The sequence below is a fragment of the Drosophila simulans genome, chromosome 2L (genome assembly GCF_016746395.2).
Source record: "Drosophila simulans strain w501 chromosome 2L, Prin_Dsim_3.1, whole genome shotgun sequence".
Lineage (NCBI taxonomy): Eukaryota > Metazoa > Arthropoda > Insecta > Diptera > Drosophilidae > Drosophila > Drosophila simulans.
Window position 1 is genome coordinate 17715004 of NC_052520.2, and position 23599 is coordinate 17738602.

The 23599-nt window shown below is 45.1% G+C and overlaps 2 protein-coding genes across 5 annotated transcripts; one reads left to right on the forward strand and one right to left on the reverse strand.

Moving 5' to 3' along the window:
- Positions 1–1030: 1030 nt before the first annotated feature.
- Positions 1031–20977, reverse strand: LOC6732637 (cytoplasmic dynein 2 heavy chain 1). Its single transcript, XM_016178158.3, has 25 exons — positions 20857–20977; positions 20470–20786; positions 20099–20183; positions 19879–20008; positions 19366–19826; positions 18785–19313; positions 18295–18718; positions 16326–18235; positions 16056–16272; positions 15727–15993; positions 14973–15656; positions 14557–14739; positions 13436–14325; positions 9991–10116; positions 9795–9929; positions 8810–9737; positions 8618–8734; positions 8290–8403; positions 8129–8231; positions 7169–7624; positions 5771–7100; positions 4410–5710; positions 2970–4348; positions 2605–2910; positions 1031–1414 (listed from the first exon to the last, which is right to left on the reverse strand). Exons 1-25 carry the CDS (start codon positions 20891–20893, stop codon positions 1142–1144), a joined length of 12702 nt encoding a protein of 4233 aa, XP_016025343.1. The 5' UTR covers positions 20894–20977; the 3' UTR covers positions 1031–1141.
- On the forward strand, positions 1804–13304 carry LOC6732638 (putative mediator of RNA polymerase II transcription subunit 12). 4 transcript variants are annotated; one of them, XM_016180314.3, is made up of 4 exons: positions 1806–2079; positions 7828–7974; positions 10316–10462; positions 10704–13304. In XM_016180314.3, exons 1-4 carry the CDS (start codon positions 2020–2022, stop codon positions 11829–11831), a joined length of 1482 nt encoding a protein of 493 aa, XP_016025347.1. In that variant the 5' UTR covers positions 1806–2019; the 3' UTR covers positions 11832–13304. The 4 variants fall into 4 exon arrangements, with proteins under 4 accessions (XP_016025344.1, XP_016025347.1, XP_016025348.1 ...); XM_016180312.3 differs by having other exon boundaries at positions 1807–2079; positions 10316–10447; XM_016180315.3 differs by lacking the exon at positions 10316–10462.
- Positions 20978–23599: the final 2622 nt, after the last annotated feature.

The window sequence follows — 23599 nt, forward strand, 5'->3', positions numbered from 1 at the left end:
TGCAACTTTGTGGGGATTATTCAATGCGAATTGGAATCAACCAAAACCACAAGCTTTTAACATTAAATGCGATGAACTATTTGGTTAAGTTGGTAATCCAAAATTGCGGCGGGTGAAATAGTTTAAGGGCCTCATTAATGTGGTTTCGGCTTGCGAATATTTTGGAAATCGGTCTTTATGTAGCCGAAATGCATAAGAAGGAGGTCTCTAAACTGTTCTTCCTTGTAGCTAATTGGATTTGAAGTTCGGAGCGTAGTTTATGTATCTTTTGATATACACATTCACTTTATATCCTTACTCATTTCCCTTTTCAGCCTTATCGCGCTGCCTAATTCCTTAATGCCCAACTAAATTGCCATTTGAAGCGTAATAAATTATTTATTCTCAATAGCCGACAGCACAACAAGTTGGGAAAGGCGTACAACAAAATCTGAGAAGTCTGCATAGCTAAATTTGCAAAATGTGTTAACAAACTGCCACGCCCACCGATTCGAGGCACTTTGATTTGTGCGGAGGGCAATTTATATGCCACAGAAGCCGGCTGCCACGCCCCCTTCTCGGCACGGGGAGGCACTTTACACTCAAATTGTGTTAATTTGCATATTGGAAACTTTTGCCTAATTGAACATAATGCCACTTAATTAAAGTTAAGACAAGTTTTTGACGCTAAAATGGTTTTGGGCCCGGGGGATGTCGGGGATGTCTTGGCAACTAAAAGTATGCCCGACATTTATGGCAGTTTGTTGTTCAAATTTACGGCAATTAGTTTAATATGAGCAGATTATGAGGGACACAGGACGCAATGAAATCCCTTCGGCGGTGGCAAATTAATTTTTAGGGGCATCCCCGAATAAACACAGACACTGAAACATATGGAAATCAATTAGCTCTTCGGAGTCTGAGTCCTCGCCTTAAATGTTTAATGGCCCATTTTGATGTTTGCCTTTGGCTGCCTAATTGTTAGTTGTTTAAATATTTACTAAGAATTAGTTGGGACCCAAATGGCAGCGTGTCAAGGGCAGGAAACTAATGTTAAAAGAGTTTGGTTTAGTTTTATTTGATATTTGGGAAGGTGCTTAAATTCTTCGCTTCTCTACAATATATTTTGTATATATTGCTATAAAATAATATTGAGTGGTGCTTAATAATCTTCGACAATCAGCGCAGTTCCGGCCAAGAGAATTTGTTCCGCAGTTCCGGTCACAATATCAACATTTAGGTGGCAAATCAGTTTGTCGCGACTGCTCCGTGAATATAAAGGCAGTTTGGGTTTCGATTCTGCATTTTGCATGGGATATAGCGAATTTTTGCCGTATTTTGAGGAACTAGTAGTCGCAAGACTGGCATCCTCTTTTATTTTATACTTGATGTAGAAGGGGTTCGATTTTTCCATTCCACTCTGGGCGCCATCAATCTGCAATGGAAAAGAAGTGGTACAATTGAAGCTAAGTTTAGTTACTTTATTACATATTACTATATTACATATTAAATATAAACAGATTGCAAAACAATAAGTATGTGCCGTTATTATTACCATTGCCTAAACCATTTTTAAGAACAACAAAAAAAATTAAAGAGTAGTTAGATCATTTGCAAGGTTGACACTCCACGACTTAAAAGTTATATACAAATAAATAGTTATATTTTTTTACAGTGTAACTTCTAGCAAGTACACCAATCAAGACATAGCGAGTGCACCCGCCATAGTCAGCTTCCAAACCTCACATCAACTGAACAGCGATAATTATCGATTGGAATCGAATAGGCAGATGTAAAAACCCAGAGGGCAAGTAAAATGTAAGTTTGTGCTCTGACCTGCTTATCGATAGGCATCGCACAAGGTGCCATCTCTAATTCCCCCTCTTGTACCGGAATGTCAATCAAATGAAAACAAAAAAAGCGGCGTGAGAAAACTGAAAAGAACGGGCATCCAGTGCACATTTCCAGCTTAATTTCGATGCATTGAACGGCGACGGCGCACCGGAACACAGGAGGCGCAGGATTACGGACACGGAAGCCATGGAAACGGCCAGAATGGAGACGGCGATGGAGACACATTTTATGGCCAAAATGGGGAAGGTGAGGAACAAAGACAAGAAGCAATCGGGCAAGAGGGAGAGAAGATGTCATCAGTCTTCGTCCCGAAAGATAAATAAGTATCTTTTGGGATTTTTTGGATTTTGGATTGGGGAATTGATTCAGGGCTAGCATTGATATCTACTATGCAGGTAATCCGTAACAGAGTATTGTGACTGTTTCTACAACTACTTGTGCAGCCGATTGTATCTGATATAGCAACTTAGCAAAATGTATCCCAATATTATTTCCCAATGTTTATTGTATTTACTGTAACGCTTCTCAATGCTAAATATGTATGTTTTGCAAGGGATATTTAATGGTTATCACCAACTTAACCAAGGCGCCATCTATATCATAAGTATGGCATATTTAATTGGAATTGGTCAATGTTCTCTTGGCTGATTATCCTGGGATTAGTTAAAATTTCACTTACTGCTTCGAAATGTATTCTTCAGCGACTAAGACATAACCCCTTGAATCATGAGTAAGTGCACTACTGAATTAAAGATACTAATTCTCACTCACCTTTAGAGGCGCCAGCTTGAGTATTATGTCCGAAGAATCACTTTCCAAGTTTGAGGAGCCGCAAGTTTGCAACTCCAGACGTTCGGTGGAAACTGCTAGTTTTCGAGACTGCAGCAGCTTTAAACAGGCCAACAGATTCTCACAGTTAAACACCTGTACGAAATTGATATCCTCGACAAAATCCAGATGCATTTGCTCCCGGAATCGAAGTTCGGCAGCCTGGGCTCTAACGATAAGGGCTCTTAAAAAGTCCACGGCACTGTTGCTGCCAGGTCCAGGCCACAGTTTAAGCCAACTGGCAGGAATCTATGAATTTCAGTTCATTATACATTCGCAAGTTAAGTTACTGTACCCCAGTTTCTTACCTGCTGTTCTGCCAGAGTTCTCAGAGTGCTGCCATCCACATCCTGCGAATCCTTAAGCCAGGCATGCATCTGCGACAAAGTCTGGTGAACTATGCCGTACAGATCCGCCCCTAGTTTCAGTTCAGCCAGCACAAAAAGTGCCCAGGGAGATTCACCCACATCAGTTTTTGCCTCCTTCAAAGTCTGGATTATGGTACACGATGCCGCCAGCTTCCTCCACAGATTCAGTAGGGGCTTAATTTGCTGTTCCAGCTTCTGACGACCAGTGAGCTGATCGCTTCCCTTTGACTCTCCTGCTCCTCCAGAATCTTTAGCCAAGCCTCTTCCGTAATGCAATGCCCGGAGTTCCTTTATCACTCTTTTAGCTTGCTCAATTTCGCGTTGCTGTTGTGCCTGATTGGCCAAACCATACATACTGGGCTCATCTGCCTCAGGAAATTTCTCCAATGCAGCGTAGTAGTCCTGCAGTTGACCGCTAGTTGGTATGGATAGGGATAATCCAAGAGGTGACCAACGACTGCTTAAGACGTCCGCTAAACAAAACTGGCTCAGATAGCTTCTGAGTATCTCCAGATCCCTCTGATTATTTACTCTGCCGCCGAAAGCGAGGGCTTCACTGAGACGTTGCAGCAGCAACCAATCGCATTTTCCTGAATTAAGTTGCTGATCCATCATTTTTAGGATACCCAGGGCCGCTGTTAGATCTGCCTCACCGAATTCATAGTATTTTGACCAACCTTGTGGTATAAACTGTCGCCTTTGTTGAAGCACAGCTGTTAGGACAAAATAAACCAGTCTCATCTTGAGGCTCTTTGGCTGGTTTTTAAGCTTTTGATCCTGTTCAGCAGCGAAGTTCTGGAGCAAACGCATCACAATCTGCTTTAGTCCCTTAGGCTGCTCATAACGTACTTTTAGGCATTTATAAATGGCAGCTTCGGAAAATCCCTCGGTTGATTCGCACAGCAGCCACAATCGAAAGTCTTTCGATTTCTGAATTTCACTCAATTCCCTTTCCATTTGGGTTAGAAATTCTGGCACCAAATGGACATTCTTAACACATAACCAGTGGCCATCTATGGCAGCCTGTCGCATTTCGGAGAGAACTCTTTTCTCAGCACCCTTACCAATCGCCATTTCTCTGTACTTTTGATTGGCCCACTTTCTCAATTCAGTTGTTGGATCATTTTCCGCATGACTAACCATCAAAATCGGGCGATCACAGCTGCTCTGCTGCAGCAACTGCTCCACAGAAGGTTGGGTGGAGGCATCTGGGGAAATTCCCAGCAGATCGCTGCTCACTTTTCGCAGTTGGTGAAGCATCAAGTCGGGCCGGAAAATCTGAGCAATAAGCACACGCTGGAAGCTGGATCCCAACGCAGCTGTAAGTTCGAAAATAAATCTGAATAAGATGAAATTAACTAAATTATTTCTACAACTTACGTAGCACATCGTCCGCTTGAGCCTCAATGAATCCGCGCCAGATATAGTCCTTCTCCAACTGGAGTTTGCTTCGCAAATCTGGAAACAATTGGAGTAGCATAGCCAGCTTTAATTGCGCTTCCTTGGGCATGCAGTCGGGCAGTTTTCCCAGCTGACTTAGCAGCATACTGCCATCAGAGCTGCCCATGAAATTGTTCACAAACAGCTCCCACTCCTTGGGGTTTAATCTATCGGGATATGCCTGATGGCAAACCCACAGGGATAAGGATAGCTGGCTATCTCTGGAAGTAGCTCTAGCTAAATTCATATAAACACTTCGTACAAGAAAATCGTAGACCTTGGACTCATCTCGCTGACTTTTCGAAAGAGCTCCCAAAAATAGTTCAATGTAAACCAGAGCGGATAATTCATAGCCCTGGATGAGGCCTGCATAAAATGTTGCTGCCCTGGAACTGAGTTCTCTCAAGGAACCAAACTGAGCTAGTAAGGTATCCCTAATTTGTACACTCTGCTTAAGGGCCTCATCTATTTGGGCACTGCCTTGTTTGATCTCGTTTAAGCTTTCCAAAAGTTGTTCGTTCTTGAGAATGTCGCCCTCTGATTTTGATAGTTGCTCCAGTAGTTTATCTTGCATTTCCATTCGCTGCTTCAGGAGATGTCCTTCCTTTTGTAGCAACTCTATCCTCTGTTGCTCCAACTCCCCATTTTTTAAGACAATGGCTTTGGACATTAATTGATCGGCTAAACCAGCCGCCGTGACAGTAAATCTCAGAACATTAAGTTGGCTCCTTTGTTCTTCTGGCAAAACCAAACGATGAGATTTGCTTATCAAAACCAACTGGAAACTCTCGTGAAGATCCACTAACTTTGAACCTATGGCTAGTTGCCGCTTATTGAACCTCACATAAACATGACCCTGCAGAAGTTGCAAAACAGGAGGACGTAGTTGCTCGCAGTCAGTGACCAAAAGAGTCTTTCCAAAACGAACAGCTAGCTCTAGCTGATAGGGCAGCCTGTCGTTTCCGTGTGTGGTCAACTCGCATGGTCTTCCACTTCCTTTGAGATGTGCCATTAACCACGCGGCTGCTGTTTGTGTGGGATCCAAAAGCAGTGGAATTGGACAGGCTCCATAGGGCAGAGAAAGCATTTCCCTGAGCAGGGCAGCGCTTTCAATAATTTGGGCATCCCGCGCCAAGCCCTGACTCTCCCAAATAATCTGTTGCTGCTCCGTGAGCAGTGATCCCCGGAGATCGAAGTCGGAGGGCAAGTGAAAATCTGCCGCCAGACGTTTGAGGGAGGAGCTGTGAGTAGGAGAACATAATAACATCTAAAATGTAGATAGGAGCTCGCCGTTAACTTACCATCTCTGTTCCAGGCCCAAACCCGCACAGTAATTGATAGCTATGGCTATTAACAGAGTCTTTGCGTCCAGTGTTTTGTGGGCCTTCTTGAGCTCCGTCAACTGATGGCTCCAGGTGGTGTATTCTGCGCTAAGTTTTTCCACCAACAGCTCTGCAGCCTGCAAGGTTCCACTTGCCTCTTGGAGTTTCAGCTCCAGAACGGCTGCTTCTTGTGTGTACGTCTGCAATTTGGCCGACAACTGCTTGACCCGCTTATCCACATCATCCAGTCCACTGGCCAACTCTTGCATTTCATCCTCAGCTGCATTGAGATTTTTCTGCAATTCATTCTGTTCCCTTTCGAGAGGCTTGATGCTCTGGATCACCCTGGAATAACGAACACTAGCCTGCACCCAAGCAGCCAGAGGAGCAGCTGCTGCAGAAGCGCGCTTGGCGTTTTTGGCCTCGTATGAATCGCCCTTGGCCAGGAGCAGTCTTTCAACAGCTTCACAATTTTCGGGACTAATCCGAGCTGGATCCAAAGATCGGATGTCCTCCTTAACACCTCTCTTGGCGAGAAAAGTCTTCATGCTGTTCCACGAAGTATCTCGAATGCCCATTAGTCGGAGTACGCCCTCCAAAATATCCCTCACAGCTTCCGGTGGAGCTCTCAGGGATCTGATTTCGGATAAGGCTTCCGATTTGATTTGACCCACTGCATTACTGGCTTCTGCCAATATTGGTTCTACTTCTGCCAGTTCCTGTTGGATTTCCTTTTGTCGAATCTTTAATTGTTCGCTGCTCTTTTGTGTTTGTTGTTTGAGTTCCAACATGCTGGACTTTTGTTCATTGGCATTTCTCATCGTGAAGGAAATCATCTCCAGTGCTTCGTTGGCTAGTTGTCGCTTTTCACCCAAAGCCTGTTCCTGAGCTGCTGCATTGGATTTTAGGGTATCAACCAAGGCGTGGGCAGAGGCCAATTTATCAACTCCCATTTGCAATTTGCCCAATCTCTGATCGATTTCATTGGCTGCATTGTTGTACATGTGGAAGTACGTACGGATAAGTTGGTAATATCTTTGCGATGTTTCCTCCGAAGGCAGTTCATCTGATATATCTGCAAAATGACTGCAAGTTGGTACCTTGCCACGCCCACTTCCTCCGCCAGCAATCGACTCATTTAGCAACTCAATATATTGCTTAGGCAGAATGGCAATAGTTTCTCTGGATTCTCCTCTCATGTAGAGCAAATCCATCTGACGATGCAAAGCAGGATAATTGTTGAAGTAGTCCTGCACCTTGGCACTACTGGGATCCAAGACTATAATGATGTGGAGATACTCACGGGCACCTTAAAAGGGATTAGATTGAGAATCACATCTAGAACTGGGTAATTCAATTGATGTAGAATGTACTTACGCTTTAGGAAGTATGTCCCCATGGATTCCTGGTATCCCTCGAGCTGTGCCGCCTGTTTTAGAGTGCTCGCCACCGTCTCCAGATCATCGCCAAAAAGCTCTAGGATCTCACTTCCTTCGAGCAGAGCCTCTATGGGTTTCAATATATCCGGAACATAACTTAGCCAACAGTGCTCGATGAGCAGATAACTCATTTGCTGCTCCAGGGCAGCCGTCTGCATTGCCACCTTAAGGTCATTGTAGAAGTCGGCGAGATCGTAGGACGGTCCTCCTTGCAGAGTAACCACCTTGGCCTCCTGAAAAGTGGCTGCTGTAAATATGGCACCCAGATGACGTCCTCCAGATTGCCCCAAAATGAGCATGTGCGCATCGGTTCGTGATAGAACCCGTGTTATTCGAGCTACGTGACTTAAAAGTTCCTCCGTGATAGGTGCCGTGATGCTGTAGTTTTCGGTATCTAACGGAGTTATAAAACAATGATTTTTGGTAGCTTTGCTATTTATAATCGAATTTTAGTTAGAAGCTTTAATATTTAACAGAACAAATATTATATTGCTAAGCTCTCTCTTATTAGACATAATTGACGTTGAATTGCTACTAAATTACTTTTTGTATAGAACTGATTCTCAGACGAATTGCGATGATTCTGTGTACTTTCAGTGGATGACCCCTGAGGAGGAGGCGCGGCAAAAGTTCATCATGAGGGAGCGGGATCGCGAGCGGAAACGGATCAAACGCATGAATCCCGAGTACAGGCAGATGGAACGAGAACGGGATCGGTTCCGCAAGCTGACGCCCAGGCCCAGTGTAGTTATCCCCGATTACCCCAAACTATCACCCATCTCCTCCTCTTGTCTTGAAACTGTGGAATTACGAGCAGGCAACTTCAACTGATGCGTGAGCAGAACTTAGGCTAATAATATCTTGACTCCAGCGAGGATATAAAAGAATTAGTACTTACTGCAAATAGTAACCTGCCGTTGAACCTCTTCCATCCATTCGTCATGGGTTAGACAGTGTAGATGACCCCGTGACTTTGGAGATTTAGGTACGAAAAATACCTTCTGAAAGAATTCAGTACATTAGCTTGATTTTCATTTGGCAAATCCTACTGTGACTTACATCCTTGCCGTAGTATTTGCGCATCGTTTGCTTAAGTATGCCCTCGAATTGCTGGACATGCTCTTCGCTAATCAATCTGTCGCGAAACATGCCTAATAGCTCGCAGTACAGAGCCTGAAAGCGAACAGAAGTTTTCAATCTGATTAGCCTTAAACTGAGAAAAATGTTTTATCTTAAGAAATGCTCGGACTATAAAAGTTCTGGTTTAAGATTGATAGATACAAGTTGTAAGATTTCAAATTTAAAAGGCTTAACCAACTTCTAGGAGCGTACAAAATATTTTATTTAAATGAATTAGTCTTTCTGTTTTTCTCACTTCAAAACTTACCTCATTGAAATCACTGGCAGGATAAAAGACAAGGGCATCCAGCAGCTTCATGATGCATTTGGGGCTGAACTGGTAGTGTGCCTGTCTGCCCCCCACGTTGGTGAACGTCGCTTGCAGCTAAAAGAGGGTAAAGTCAATTAGCAGGTCCTGCGATGATGAATTCCCAAATGGATAGGATGTGGGGGTGCAAACCTTCTCAAAGCAGTCCATTAGACTCTCGCTGACGTGCTGCAAATTGACCCCGGACCTTCCTCGATTTTCCGATCCCCTGAAGTGCTCTTCCAAAAGAGGTTCCAATCGCCGCTGGACGATTTCTAGCATGTCCTGGCTGGTGGGTCGGGAAACTCGCACAAACTGATTGATGGCAAAGTAGCGCGGTGCGATTTTGCCGGCGTTTCCGCCAACAGAGGCGCATATTTGCAGACCGCTTACACCAATCCATTCAAGATTTTCGGCGTAAAAGCCTCCCCGTTGAGCTAGTTGGAGTAGCAGTTCCACAACTTCGCAAGCTCCCCAAGAATCCTGCTGGCAGAGGTCCAAGTTCTTCATAAACAGCACTAGCCTCGCTTGCCTTGGTCGGTACTCTCTTCCCTTGATTCCACTCACTGTGACGCAGTGCGTCTTTAATGTGTGCAAAATATACCTAGAAGTCAGTTGAGTAGAGCAATTGATGGTGGCCAACTGATAGCCGGAGTTCTCCAGCACGGCTCTTTGAAGGAGCAGCGTTTTGCCGGAACCACTTGGGCCAATGAGCATAAAGGGCGCTAAACGAGTGCCCTGAGTTTTCAACAGGGTTTCTAGAATGTCCAAATAGGATTTCATGTACGATGTTATTATTAACTGGGACCCCTTTTCTGGTGTCTCTATTGCATCCACCGGATATTGCTCTAGCGAATTTCTGCTGCTTTCATAGTGAGTCAATTCGGCGTAGTTAGGATTGGCAACGTAAAGATTCGCGTGTTTTAGAACCAGTTGGGCAAACTCCCGCTGTCGATCGTTGGGGATGTAACCGAAAAGAGCTCGAAGAGTGGCTGCTCCATATTCCTCTAGAGATTGAGAACCATGAAGTTGTAGTAGCAAGGAGCGCAAAAGGTGGGCCCGACTTATACCAGGTAGATGACTGCCGAAAATGCTAATTTGTAACTCCAGAATTTTTAATATAAATTGAGTAACTCACGTTAATAAAAGTTGGCTTTCGATCCAGCTCACAGCATATTGGAAGTTGCCGTCCACATAACTTTGCAATAGGTCACCATGGGGTTCTTTTGACAGCTCATGTTTAAGAATCCCATCAGCCGGGTAGTAGTCGTAACTATCATAAATCGGCAAAGAAATTACAAACAGTTCTTCGTAGGTTAAAAATCAAAACCCACCTCATATTGACAATACCCATTCTGGAAATCGTTGCTGGTGACGCATGCCTCACATCATCTGTTTCGAAAATAAAGTTGACATTGCTCCCGAACTGAATCCTCCAGCCCGATGGTAAAGTTAGTAGCCTGCGAGACAATTTTAATTCAAGAAGTTATTTTCCTGTGGAATGCCCTGGTTTCAAGACAAAATGAGAGGAGATCAAACTACCGCATAAGACCACGCTTAGCCACACAAGAACACTGCCCGAGATTCAGACTCAGATCGAGACACGACCCCTTCTGCTGACTGCCGTTTGCCAACCAACCACTCTCTCTGTAATTTCAGCTGATGACCCCCGAGGAGGAGGCCCGCCACAAGTTCATCATGCGGGAGCGGGATCGCGAGAGGAAGCGGATTAAGCGTCTCAATCCCGAGTACCGGCGAATGGAACGCGAGCGCGATCGATTCCGCAAGAAGGCACGACGTGCTAACGTAGCATTTTTCCAATATTCTATTTTATCTGTAAACATAATCCCACACTCGAACACTCGAATCACACGACACACACACACACTCACATGGCTTGAGTGATTAGGGGGTAGGGGCTTAGAAGATCCCAGGACCGTTGACACTTCTTGAACCTTCCAACCAGACAAACTCCCACAGTTTCTGTGGCCTAAAACACTGTGCTTTAATAAGTTTTCCCCCATTCTGTTTCTATATACGCCTACAGTTGACCCCCGATGAGGAGCTGCGACTGAAAATTATCCAAAGGGAGCGGGATCGAGAAAGGAAACGAATCAAGCGAATGAATCCGGAGTACAGAAGGCTGGAGCAGGAACGTGACAGGGATAGGAAGAAGGCTCGTAGGGCCAACGAGGCCTTCAGGCAGCTGGAAAAGCTAAGGGATAAGATCCGAAAAGATCGAAAGAAGGGCTTGCTTGTCACGGATCCGACGCAGCTGCCGCCGGAATTCGCAGCCATGATACCGCCAGTGCCTGTGGTTAAGCCCGAAGTGGGTGTGTCACCAGTGCCGCCCCCAGGCCAGCAGCAACCCACGCCACAGCTGCAGCAACAGCAGCAGCAACAGTTGCAGCAACATCAGCAGGTGCCACAGCAACAGCAGCAGCATCAGCAGCCTCCGCCCACGCATCTGCAAGAGCAGCAATTGAGTCACCAGCTCGCGCATCAGCGAAACCGAATGATGTCTAGCCAACTCACTCAACTGGCCACGCCCCCCGCCCACGCCTCACACCTGCAGCAGCTGAATAAGTTGCAGCAACTCTACCCGCCACGCAGCTTTGGCCACCCCGCTTTACCTATCGCTGGAGTGACGCTGATGCCGCAGCTTTGTCATCCCATCCTGCATCAGAACCTCAGTGCTACTCTGTATGCAGGTCCACCGAATGGCATCAAGCAAGAGTATGGACAGGATATCTCCGCCTCGGCGATGGCTGCCGCTCAGGCGGCGGCACTGGCCTCGCTGAGGAATCCCCAACAGCAGCAGCAACAGGATGATTCAGAAATGGTCATTAGTCTCGAACCGGAGATAGTTCTCCAGACAGGTCCCGATGTAAATCCCGCCCAGCCACCGCCGCAGCAGCAGCATCTTTTCAGCGCCCATCAGCACCAGCAGCAGCAACAGCAGCAGCAGCAGCAACATCATCTGCAGCAGCAACAGCACTGCAACATGTTCCAGCATATGGCCCCACAGGCGCACATGCAACACATGCGCTCACTGCCGCCTCCGCCGCCGCCCCCCTCGCTGACCTTGCCGCCCCTGCCGCCCCCGCCACCTACAACTCACCAGCAACAACAGCAACCTGCGCCGCCACAGCAACTGCAACATGCTCCGCAGTGAGCGATTCTCGCCTGTAGTTTTAAGCTCAACCCTCTAGCCAGCTAAACGCATCCGAAAGTTTGAAGGCACACACACCTGGAGTTGTGATCGAATTAGCTATGTGATTTACAATTTCATTTGCCTAAATGTATTACGTTGCCATAATTGCTCGAGTACAAAATGGTATTTGTAATTACGAATCTAAAAAGCATTCAAGCAAAGAGATATGTGGTGCTGAAAATGCAATAGAAACTATTCTCATTATACCCGTTACTCGTAGAGAAAAGGGTATACTAGATTTGTTGAAAAGTATGCAACAAGCGTTTTCGACCACACAAAGTATATATGTTCTTGATCAGAATCAATTGCAGAGTTTATTTGGCCATGTCCGTCTTTCATTATGAACGTCGAGATATCAGGAACTATAAAAGCTTAAAGGTTGAGACTCAGCGTGCAATTCTTGCTAACTTTTTTGGATATTTTTCCATAATTCTGTTAGAATGTAAATTTCTCTCGACTTGCCAAAAAAAACTTTTTGCCACGCCCACTATAACGTCCTAAAGCCGCCAAACCGGTAACGCCCAAACTTTTAAATAATTTTAAAATGTTTCTCGTTTTATTCCCCAATATCTATCGATATCCCAGAATAATGATTATATTTCGCGATCGCATTCACATTAGCTGAGTAACGGGTATCTGATAGTCGAGAAACCCGACTATAGCATCCTCTCTTGTTTTTGTCAAGAAATTCATACTTCCAAAGTGAAACTTGTTAGGTTATTTTTTAGTGTAGAAAGAAAAATATTTTTCTCAAAAGAATTCAGTTTTATCACTAGGACACAGCAAATCTACCCTACTTTTTGTTCGAATTATATGCAAATTGCCATTTTAAATCCTATTTACATTGTCGTCAAAAATAATTTATTTTTTATCTTTGGAATAAAAACACATTGTGATAAAATGCACTTAGAGCTTTAGAGCAGGTGCCAAAACTTAAAATTTTCCTGTAATTCCTCATTCATTTTAGGTTGGTAGATTATTGGTTTGTCTACAACAACTCTTATTCCTATTTTGTCACAACTCCAAGGGATGTGTGCCAAAACCTCATACGCACACACTCGCACTGAACACACACCCATGTTTATTTTAAAGTATGTTAAGTAGACGCCATTTTAAAAATGCCGATACGTATTATGTTGCGTTACGCAATCCGCATTACGTTTCTTAAGTGCTTAAGGGCTTCCCCGTCATAACTTTTTATGTCGTCATCGTTTCAAGCATTTCTCTGTTTTTTAGATCTATACGTATATTGTTTAGCTAAGTGATAGGAGACAGATACTTGCAAGTTTAGGATGATACGATCTACAATACGAATTAACGATAACTGTATACCTATATGATATAATGATATACTATGGCCAGCCGCAAAATAATTATTACGAATTTATGCGCAGAAAAGAGCAAAATATAAAAAGCAAATGATTGCTGAAAATGAAATTCAGTTGTTTAAAAAGGGACTCTATGGATATAGGTTATATTTGAGGTCTAAATTATGCGTATGCCTAGAATGTTTTATATTTTCCCTCAAACAATTGTGTGAATGTGTGGAGATTAAATGCACTTACTTGTTATCGTCCAACACCGAGTTCAGTGCCTCTATCCATTCGGGATCGATGCTGCCGTCGCAAACGATCCATGAGTGGACTTGAGATGGCTCTTGATTGACCGCCACCGCTGTGTGGGTCAGTACTCCGTCCTGCCACTGACGAGTATCGGCATCCAGACGTCCCAGCAATTGAATCCGACTCATTGACTTTGGACTGATGGTGTGCACTTTAAGCTGGTTTCCACACAGAGCCTGTTTAAGGAGGGATATGATGGTGGACTTGCCACATCCTGGCGGTCCCACCAACACCACTCCCATCCGTTTTTGCAGCTGCTCGTGCAGTTGCAAGGCTTTTTCAATTTGCCTTTCGCTTCGACAGAGCCCCAATTGCGCAAAGGCAGCGGATAGAGATTGATGGAGCTGAGTTTCTGGCGCCGGCGAGCTGCCAATCTCCGGGAAAACATTCCGGAGCAGCATCTCAAATCTAGTGACATCGTGGGGGGCTAGCTTGGACATGGTGGATGAACGCAGACAACGTACCACCACCGACATCTCCAAGTTAGCGCTGGACTGGTTGCTATCCTCGCTGGTTAATTGATCCCTCAAACCTTCTCCGCACACCATGAGCACCGTCTTCAGCTCCCGCAGTCCCCAGTCGTAATGCCGCTGGGCAGACAGCATCTTGCCGCTCAGTTCAAACAACTCCACAATGCGGGATGCGATGGCGGAGGCCTCGGTAAAGCCCTCGACGAACAGCATAACCCGGGCGATATCACCTGGCTCCGGCTGCTGCATAACAATGGGTCGGAAAAGAGCCTGGATGTTCCCGGGCAGCTTTTGGCGACCACCGTACTCCGCTCCGGCGGGATTAAGAGTGACGAAGATCCCACAGTGCTGGTTCAGTTGTATCTGAGAATAATTTGGTAGGTAAATGTGGTGAGGTTACGCGTGTTAATATGACATGATTACCGACTTTTAACAGATAGAAGCCTAAACTTTACTTATATTTTATAAATTAAATATCAGTTTCTTAGAAACTATGAAACTACCCACTCAACAGAGAGTCAAACCAACCAATCAAGCCATAATTCCTGTCACACCAATTTCAACTTCGACCCTTCCATAACTCATCCTGCTCACCTGCCGCTCGCCAATCTGGACGCTGTTGGCCCGCTCCTTCAGGGCACTCTGGATGGGCTGGATAAGCATGGAGATGGACGACAGAGTGGCCTCCTGCAGCCGGTTGAACTCGTCAAAGCAGCCCCACGCCCCGCAGCGCGCCAGGCCGGTGAGGATGAGGCTCATCGACTCGGTGTCCACATTCTGCAAACAATCCATGGCATAATGATGTATAGCAGGGGAATTACCATGCACTCGGCAAAAACGTGGGTATAAGTTTTTTTTTTTTGGTAAAAAAAACTCACATTTTGGTAAGTGTTCAAAACGAAAAACGAACAATATTTTAAATTTAAGACAAGCTTTAACACAAGCCGCGTGCCATTATTATTAAAAAGCTAAAAGATACAATCGTAAATCTCTGGTGTAGCCCCACTCACCTCGTCGCAATTGAAAACCAACACCAAGCGGCCCAGCATGGCCCCGAGGGCCTTGACGCACTCCGTCTTTCCGGTGCCAGCCGGGCCAAAGGGATTACCGCCCAGGCCCATGTGCATCGCCTGCGTGAGGATGAGATAGCAGCGGTGGGTGAGCCGTGTGTGGACGAGCTTACTGGCCTGCCCCAGGAACTCGTAGGCGTATTCAAATTCGGCATAAACCATGCGGACGCAAACTTGTCGATTGGCATTAACTTCGCCCGATGTGCCGCCCTTTTTTCCCAGGTAATATCTGAGTTGACACAGCCAATGCCAATCGCTGGTGTGCACCACATTGTGTTTCTGGAGCTGCTCCGTCACACCGGAGTAGTGCACCAAGTCCAAAAGAAGGGCTCTTAGTTTGAGGCTGATCAGCGTTCCGTTTTCGGACTTGTGTTTCAGGGCAGCGAGGTGGGTGATTTCGTCCTTTAACTGCTGCTTTAGTTTTCCCAAGGACATGCCCCCAATGGCCTGCTCCGCCTGACGGGTGAAGTGAAGGGCTCTGGCTGTGGCCAACACCTGGCTGGCATACTTTTTCAGGATTTTCTCGTCGAGATTATCACTTCCGCCGGTGGTGCCGGTGTAGCACTCGTAAATTTGATCTCTCAGAGTATCCTGAACCACAGTCACCAGTTGATTCAGCCAGCGCTGCAAATAATATATTTAAGTACATATACTTAAGTATTGAATTATTATCGCTTTTGGCCAAGCTACTCACCTCGATGTCGCCCTTCATCTCGACGGGCTGACTTAGCTTGAGCTCATCGCCCTCAGCACTGTGCACGGATGTAATACTGTACTGATTGACATCGGAGGATGTTGCTGGATTAGGGCCCACCTGGCGGATGCTGAGACTGTGGCAACCGGGGAACAGTTTACGGATGTGCCGCTGGATGACCTCCGCATCCTTGCTGGCCTGTCCGAGGAGCTCGAGTAGATCATCATCGCCGAGAAAGTAGAACCGGGGAAAGGAGTTGCGTTTATCCTGCGTAGAGGATTATGCATCATGATGGATGAGCTATTTGTGGGATTGCGTAAGCCACTCACCGTTATATAGCTCATCAAGTTCTGCTGGCACCTGGCCAGTTGGGTCTCCAGTGCATTGACGATGGTGGTGATGTTGTTTATCTTCGTCAGCGAAGTGACCCGCGGATCCATCTCGATTTCCCGCATAACAAAACGAAAGTCCTTGTCGATGCGTTTAAATAGTGCCTGTTCATGTTGCAGGGTTCCAGATCCAAAGACTGGTTCCAAATAAACCCAACTAGAAACCATAGAAATTTATAATATATATTTAAGGATCATGGCGTGATTTACCGTCTCTGAGAATGATTTAAGCTACTTAGCAGGGCATCCAGCGTATTTAGGCGACTCTCCCAGAGTTCAGCCTGATCCGAGAAGCCCTCAAAGGCAGCTGAGTTCTTGGCTGATTGCAAAAGGGACTGGTTGTCCCCTATCTTGTTGAGAACCTCCTGGTAGTCCTTTATCAAAGAGACACTCTGACCGGAGGCATCTGTCCTAGTGATCAATTTTAATTGGGCCGTGACAGACCACTGATCGAGTTCAATCAAAGCCTGTCTCACAATCTGTTCACTCGAGGCCTGTCGTACTATACTACTGATCTCTAGAGCAGCCGATTGCAGGACATCAAAGTCCTGTAGGATATCCTGGAGGAGTATGGAATGTAGTGGTTTGTTTTCCTTGTGATTGAGGAGCTGAAATATCCTAGCCCAGTGGCGTTCACTCAAGGAATCCGATTGCAGTTGCTGCAAAATAGGTAGGGCCGATTGAAGGTGCTCCACCTGCTGACGGATTCTCTTCGAAGGCAAATCAATCGAGGCATGAACCGATCCCTCCCATTTTCCAATAAATTCGTTCAGCACGTAAGGACGTCGCCTGTAGATTGCCCATTCCTCCTGAAGGATTGGCTGCAGTTCAGTAAGAAAACTGTCGTAGACCTGCCACTGTTTCGATTGCTGCTCCATTTGCTCTTCAATTTCTGTGAAGGGGGTAAGCATCTCTGCTGGAAATTCCATGTTAAATTTGGAACACTCCTCCAACAGTTTAGTCTTCTTCTCCTGCAATTGTTGCCAATGAAGTCTGCGCTCCTTGAAAACGTCCAGAGTGGAGTGCTCGTTGGCCTCCAATTCGGATATTGTGGACTCCCACCTTAGTAGAAATTTCTCTGCCTCGTTCTTGAGGTTTTGTAGTTGTGTCTCGGCCTGGTTTTTGATCATATCCACTTGTCGCTGGAGGATCACTGCATGATTCTCGAGCAGAGGCTGCAACTGTTCCCATTGCAGTAGGATTCCCGACAGAGCTGTGACCCTTTCCTTGCACCAGCCCGCCAGACAGGAATCCTTTGCTCGCACCGCCACCAAAGTTTTCTCGATCTGCGGCAACTCACTCATTATCTTCTCGTACTTCATTCCCGATTGACTAATGCTACCCTCATCCATGGGCACATTTTGCAGGAACTGCAGGGCACTCTGTAGGAATTCCTGGATCAAACTCACATCTGTCAGAATAGCAGTGCGCAGGCTATTCGACAGAGACTCCCAATAATGTCTGCTAATATATTCTATATCCGATCTTAAAGGCAGGACATTGATGACTATGCAATCGATGGATTCCTCTGCCTGTTGAAGCTTCGCCAACTGTTGACTGAAATGTTTGCAGGATCTGAAGTTACGATCCCAGTCCTCGGCCTCGTTTAAATGAATCCCACAGAGCTGATCCACATCCACACATCCCAAGGCAATCCAGGGCAACCAAATGGTCTTGAAGTCCTCCAACTTGTCGAACAATTCAGTAGCCCTTTGATAAAGTGGTCCAAAGTGGTGGCGGTTCACTGTGACCATGGATTTGAAAAGCTCCTGGCTGTGTTCAGATAGTCCGTGGAAATTACAAGGTCTCTCTATGAAGCGCCTCAGCTGACTAAAGTATAACTCCCGAATTTCCTCTTCCGGTGGACTGAAGACTAGTTCTCTCTGTCGCAAGACGAGCTTTACATGTATGTCTGGTAGCTTGTTGTTCATGTCGAGCAACCCCAAGATGTACTGGTATTCCAAAACTTTGTACAACTGGTGATCCCAGTGCAGCTTGAAGGCATCCAAATGGGTGTATCCTTGACGCTCCAAAGTGGCCACTAGTTCACGGAGATGACGCAGTTCGTCCTTCCAAATTTGGTTTTGTGTAAACAGATCGGTGGACATAAGTTTCAAAACCTATAAAAAACGGTGGTAAGAGAGGATGATTCCTACATTAAAAATTATTAAGAACCTACCGATCTCTTGGCCTGCTCGTGATATCCCACGAGGAGTGTATTATCCGAGGATAGTTTAGAAACGGCTGCCTGTAGAATATCCACATATCGCTGAACGGAGGACTCGTCCTGCCAGGCGACCGTTTCGCTTTGGACCAAACGCTGCAGCTCCAGAGCATTCTTCAACATAATGGGCCGTTGGCAGGGAATCATCCGATCGCCGATCGTGTTATGGAATGTGGCGATCTGCTGCAATCGGCGAGCATAGCACATATATTTGGCTGCATGAGTGGCAGCTGCTCGCAGTTCGAGGGGAACATTGTAGCCTAGATTCTCAAATTCGCGCACATCCTGGCAGAAAGTCACCAGCTTTGGATTGAAGGTTACCCGCATCAGTTGACGACCCTCTTTTTCAAACTTCACCACGGCCTGATCGTCACGAAGTCTAAAATGATGGTAAATAAATTCTGGCTTCTGGACCATTTACGATTAACATAATTGAGGGACCCACCTTAGCTCCCCGCTTTTGACAGCAGTGGAGCACTGTCCTGACCAGATCTCGAAGTTAGTACGTAGCAGGGATTCGGTTTCCTCCTTGATTTCCTGCACTGCCTTGTTGATCTTGTCGAAACCCTCCCGTCCACTTATCAAATGGCTAACCTTCTCGATCTCCTGGATCTGATGTTGAACCACCTTTAACCAGCGGCACTCGTTACATATCACTGACAGGTGACCAGTATCGGGTTCCATATTTGAATCCACCATCGCCTTGCGTAGATCCTGCAAAAGGATGTGCAGCGACTGCAAAAACTGCTCCCTTTCGATGGTTAACAGTTCCAGGACAGCAGGTCTCTGGATGAGAGTTTCGTATTTGGAGAAGATGAAGATCACCTGCCGTGGATTACTCAGGTGGTTATGCAACTGGCTCTTGAGGGCAGCGGCGATTCGCTCGTCAATTGGCTGCAGAACCTGTTCAAAGTGCTGCAGAGCTTTGTGCCATTTATTCTGCCCCAAAGAGGATGTGTCAAAGATGTTAAATTCTAAAAAACAAAGGTTTTTAATACGCAATCGAAATGTTTAATTAAAACCTACCCGTGAAAGGAGCCTGTTCCTGAAACATTTCCTGCAGCTCGGTATCTTCGAGCAAGGTGGCAATCTGTTTGTAAAGCTGTTTGATGCTCCGGATCTCACTAAGCCGCTCTTTAAATTGCTGTCCTCGCTTGGGCACATGCGAATCTCCAAGCCACGGGTGCTTTACGTAGTTTGGCCAAAATAGGCGGGTGAGGGAGTCGCAGAGCTGTATCCACGCGTCCACAGTGTCGATGCTCTGACTCATAAGATTGTTAACATGACTGGAATTCAGGCTCCAGACGTCTTCGGCCAGCAATTGTGTTAGGCAGACCTCCAATAGTCGCTTGCCAATGATGTCCAAGAGGTCCGTCATCCGCTGCTGGGGATAGTTGTAAGGAAGTCGCCACAATTCGTCCAGATTGGTGTGGGCATGGTCGAGGAACTCCTCAATAGTGCCACTCGGATTGGCCCCGTCAATGGTACTGCAATGGAACTCTTGAACACATTTGAGTGTGACTTTATATTCATCATTACCTGATTTGTTTTTCCATATTTTCCAAAACACCAATGAACACTTGCGCAGCCTCGCGGTCCAATCGAGAACTCGACTTTTGGCCAAGTTTCTGCTGCCAATATTTGATCTCGTCTCGCAGACTCGTAATGCCTGGGGAAATGAGAAAAAAAATCATTTTAAGGATATCTTCTCCTAATTTGTTCACTTAAATATTAGGTAAGCTTGCTTTAAGAAACCTACCGCTCTGTGGTAATCCCAAGCTGGATCCCAAATTCTGGTGCAAGTTCTCCAGAATGCCGCTCAACTCTGGTCCATATTCGCTGCGCTGCAGAAATATTTAAATATTAGAGTGTAAGGCAGAGGTCACGATGAACGTAAAGCTATTGGAAAAAAGAAATTGGATGGGAGGCCAGGGCAAAGTATAATTGACAAAATGAAATTGCATACTGAATTGAATTATGCCCAAATGCGATTAAGATTGTAGAGAGCGAAATGGAGAGCAGGCCAAGTTAAGCCGAGTGAGGGAATTAGCCAGGTAGAATATTACACCAGACTGCACTATAAAACACTGGCGCACACACATCATCATTGCATCCAGACTCTAGACTTACCCGGGCTGAGTTGGCGGAGGGCGAGAATACCCGAGAAACGGAATTGTAAATGGACTTGACCATGCCCCCTTCTAGTGTTAAAATGCCCAGCAGGGGCTCACTGCCACCCTCCTTGTGATGATGCCCCACCTGCGGCACCTTGTAGAAGAGCAGGCAGAGTTCCTCATTGGGAATGCGATGGTGGAATCGTATTCTGCCATCGGATCTGCTGTGCACCGCCGAGATAACCGTCAGCTCCTCCTGTTCCAGAAACTCCAGAATCATGGCCGTCTGCTCATCCAGTTCCGAGCCCGGTAAACGGGCGGAAAAGTATTCGACTGAGGAAATGCGATAGTAAAGAAATATATTCTATGCCAGTCGAAGTGGTTTAAACACTCCATTGCTCACCGGAAGTATTTATTATAAATTTTGTGCGCTGGGTCATCTTAAATTGGGTTTTCAGCCTTCAACGCGTTCTGTTAACTTTCAGTTTTCACCGAAACTCTTTCACTTTTTCCGAAGCCTAACTATTTGTTATTCTTTTCGGTTGCCATTGGCAACTCGTTCAATGTTGCCCCAGGGGTGGTGAGTTTTACACTGCGGGAAGACGTTTTTGTAAATATTAATACACTTTTATAATAATAGTAAGAAAAGAAGAAAGAACTAGCTTTGCATTTCTTACAATATAATATTGATTCGAGGGGCGACATTTCCATTGAGATATGGGTGTCATAAGCGAGTGACTGACATAGCGTGTCTAGTTTTCTTCAGTGCACTGGTTTCTGTTACTATGGATGTTGTTGTGTTTTTCTCCTCGCACCTGTTGTTTTCCTTTGGCCATGCGACACGTGCTGTAGTTGTCATGGGTCTTGTGAGGGGAGGGGAAAGGGATGTTTGGTGCTCTGCACTAGCTCCTGCCTAGTTTTCATGCATCCCCTGGCATTACCTCAATCCACTCGGGGCGGCTGCTAATGAAACGGAGCACACGACTGGCCGGCTGCACTAAAAATGCCTCAGCAGGTTTATATCATTTGAATGCCCATTAATTGAATTGTGCGGGCGTGCTCAAATGCCATTTCCCAGACAGCCAGGACGAAAATGGGGATGGACTCACAATTCAGGACATGTCCAGATTCGACAGGAGTCAACCCTGCGACTTTTCAAGCCTGTGACAGCCCTACATTTTGTATTGTGATCGGTTTGAGGTGGGAGTATGTCACAAGAAGAATCTCGAATTCTACTCAGAAAAACTTTACTTTTTGCAATAAATAATCAAAACGATTAAACTGACTTCGAGCATGTTCAATGACGCAATAAATTTCTACTATCTCTGCAAGTAAGCAATATTTTATGACTTTATTATAGGTGTTACTTTGGAATCTATTTCTGTTTAAGCATTTTTAAAAATTACATTATTTTTTAATAGTCTAATCTTGATTGCATATCAATTTATTAAACATTCAATTGTCGGCCATTTATTTTCTTTATCCTCTTTTCTACTTGGGCCAAAGTTCTATAGATTCTAATCGCATTTTCGGTGAGCTGGGGATCCAAGTTGGGCCTAAACTTTTCGAATTGGTGCAAAACTTAGTTAGGCCAACTAACTCCGTAAACTATGAGCTAGGCTACCGCACATCCCAGGCGAAGGCTCAACCTGCTCAGTGCCGAAGGGATGTTCCACGCAAATTTAATAACCGATGCAGTCTGGGTGGTCCGGGTGCTACTCTGGATAACGGGTGGTTCTCAGGAAAGGCCAAGCATCAAGCGCTTAAGCTTTCTGCATGTGTTTGAAGCTGAAAGCGCCGAAATGTTTGCCAGCTTCTTCCTTTCATCATTCCCTTCACTTTTTCGACTCTCTTTTCTTTGGAAGCAAACTTAGTTTCAGGGGAAAGTGCATGAAAACCCTATTTTTCCGTTCGAAATAGTACTCCTTTTGGTGGAAATCTCATACTGTTACATTTGTCAACACTTGAAATGCTGTTACACATTTCAGTAATTTAAGCAAGTTAACTGTATGATTTGTTTGTCTTTTAACATTACATTTCCATTTAATAAGGTGCTTTTCTTTTCTTTAACTTTATTTAAAAGTGCATAAGCAAAATGAAAGACAAACTTTAGGTATGAGGAGAGGTTAAGATCATTCCGAATTTATGATCTGCAGATCATTTGAGCTTAAGCTATATATAAGAAATCACAGAACAAGCCCCTTAATTGGACATTTCATTGAATGGGAACGACTATTGCATGATAAATACCCAAAAGTGGGCACTAAATTTACCCAATGCTGATTTCGGCTCGTGTCTTTGGGTTGATTTAACCTAATAGTCGTGATGGTTTCTGGCTGATGGCGATTTATGGTCTTGAGGGATTTTTATGCGGCTCCCAGAGTTGCCAACTACTCGCTCTACTGTACTCGATAATATTTTATGTGTTTCTGTTTTTTTATTGCCTGCGATTACGAGACAGTTTTCTTTTGGGGACTTGGCACAAATCTACTGACAAAGACAATGGAGGAATTTCCTTTGGGGGATGTGGCAATTTAAGTGCTGGTTCGGCCAGGAATTTATGGTTTATGGATTTTGTCAAATTACAAGTTATTCTTGCCAGCCTTTCCGACCAACCTTTTGTCTATAAACTGTCAACACATTGTAGGCTTTTGCATTCGAGCGAGTAGGGAAATGGGAAGAAAGCCTAGCATGTGATTGTGTGTCTGAGGCTCTTTGCATTGAAATTGCTCTCTGATGTTCCATACATTGTTTATTTGTTTACTTGCCTTATTTTATTGTTTGCTAACATAAAAGCATATCAATGTGCAAATTTTTATCGCTCAGCAGCTGGGCAACCATAAAGTGGAAATTATATCGAAGATTATGATTGTTATGGGCCCTACAACATCGAATTTATGAATGTCCAACCTAATAAATAAATATAAATTGAAAGCAGGAGAATGCGTGTCTGGTGTTGGTAGGCAAATTGCCAATAAAAAGGCGTTAGCTTTTAGATACTTGTGGAGAATTATAAGATGGTATAAATTATGGTGAGTGTTTTGAATGACTCAAAATGTTCTGTTTTGCCAAAACTCAAAAATCAATCACAAAATACTTGTCACAACATTGAATCAATCCATCTGAACTTTCTGATTTCCGAGTTT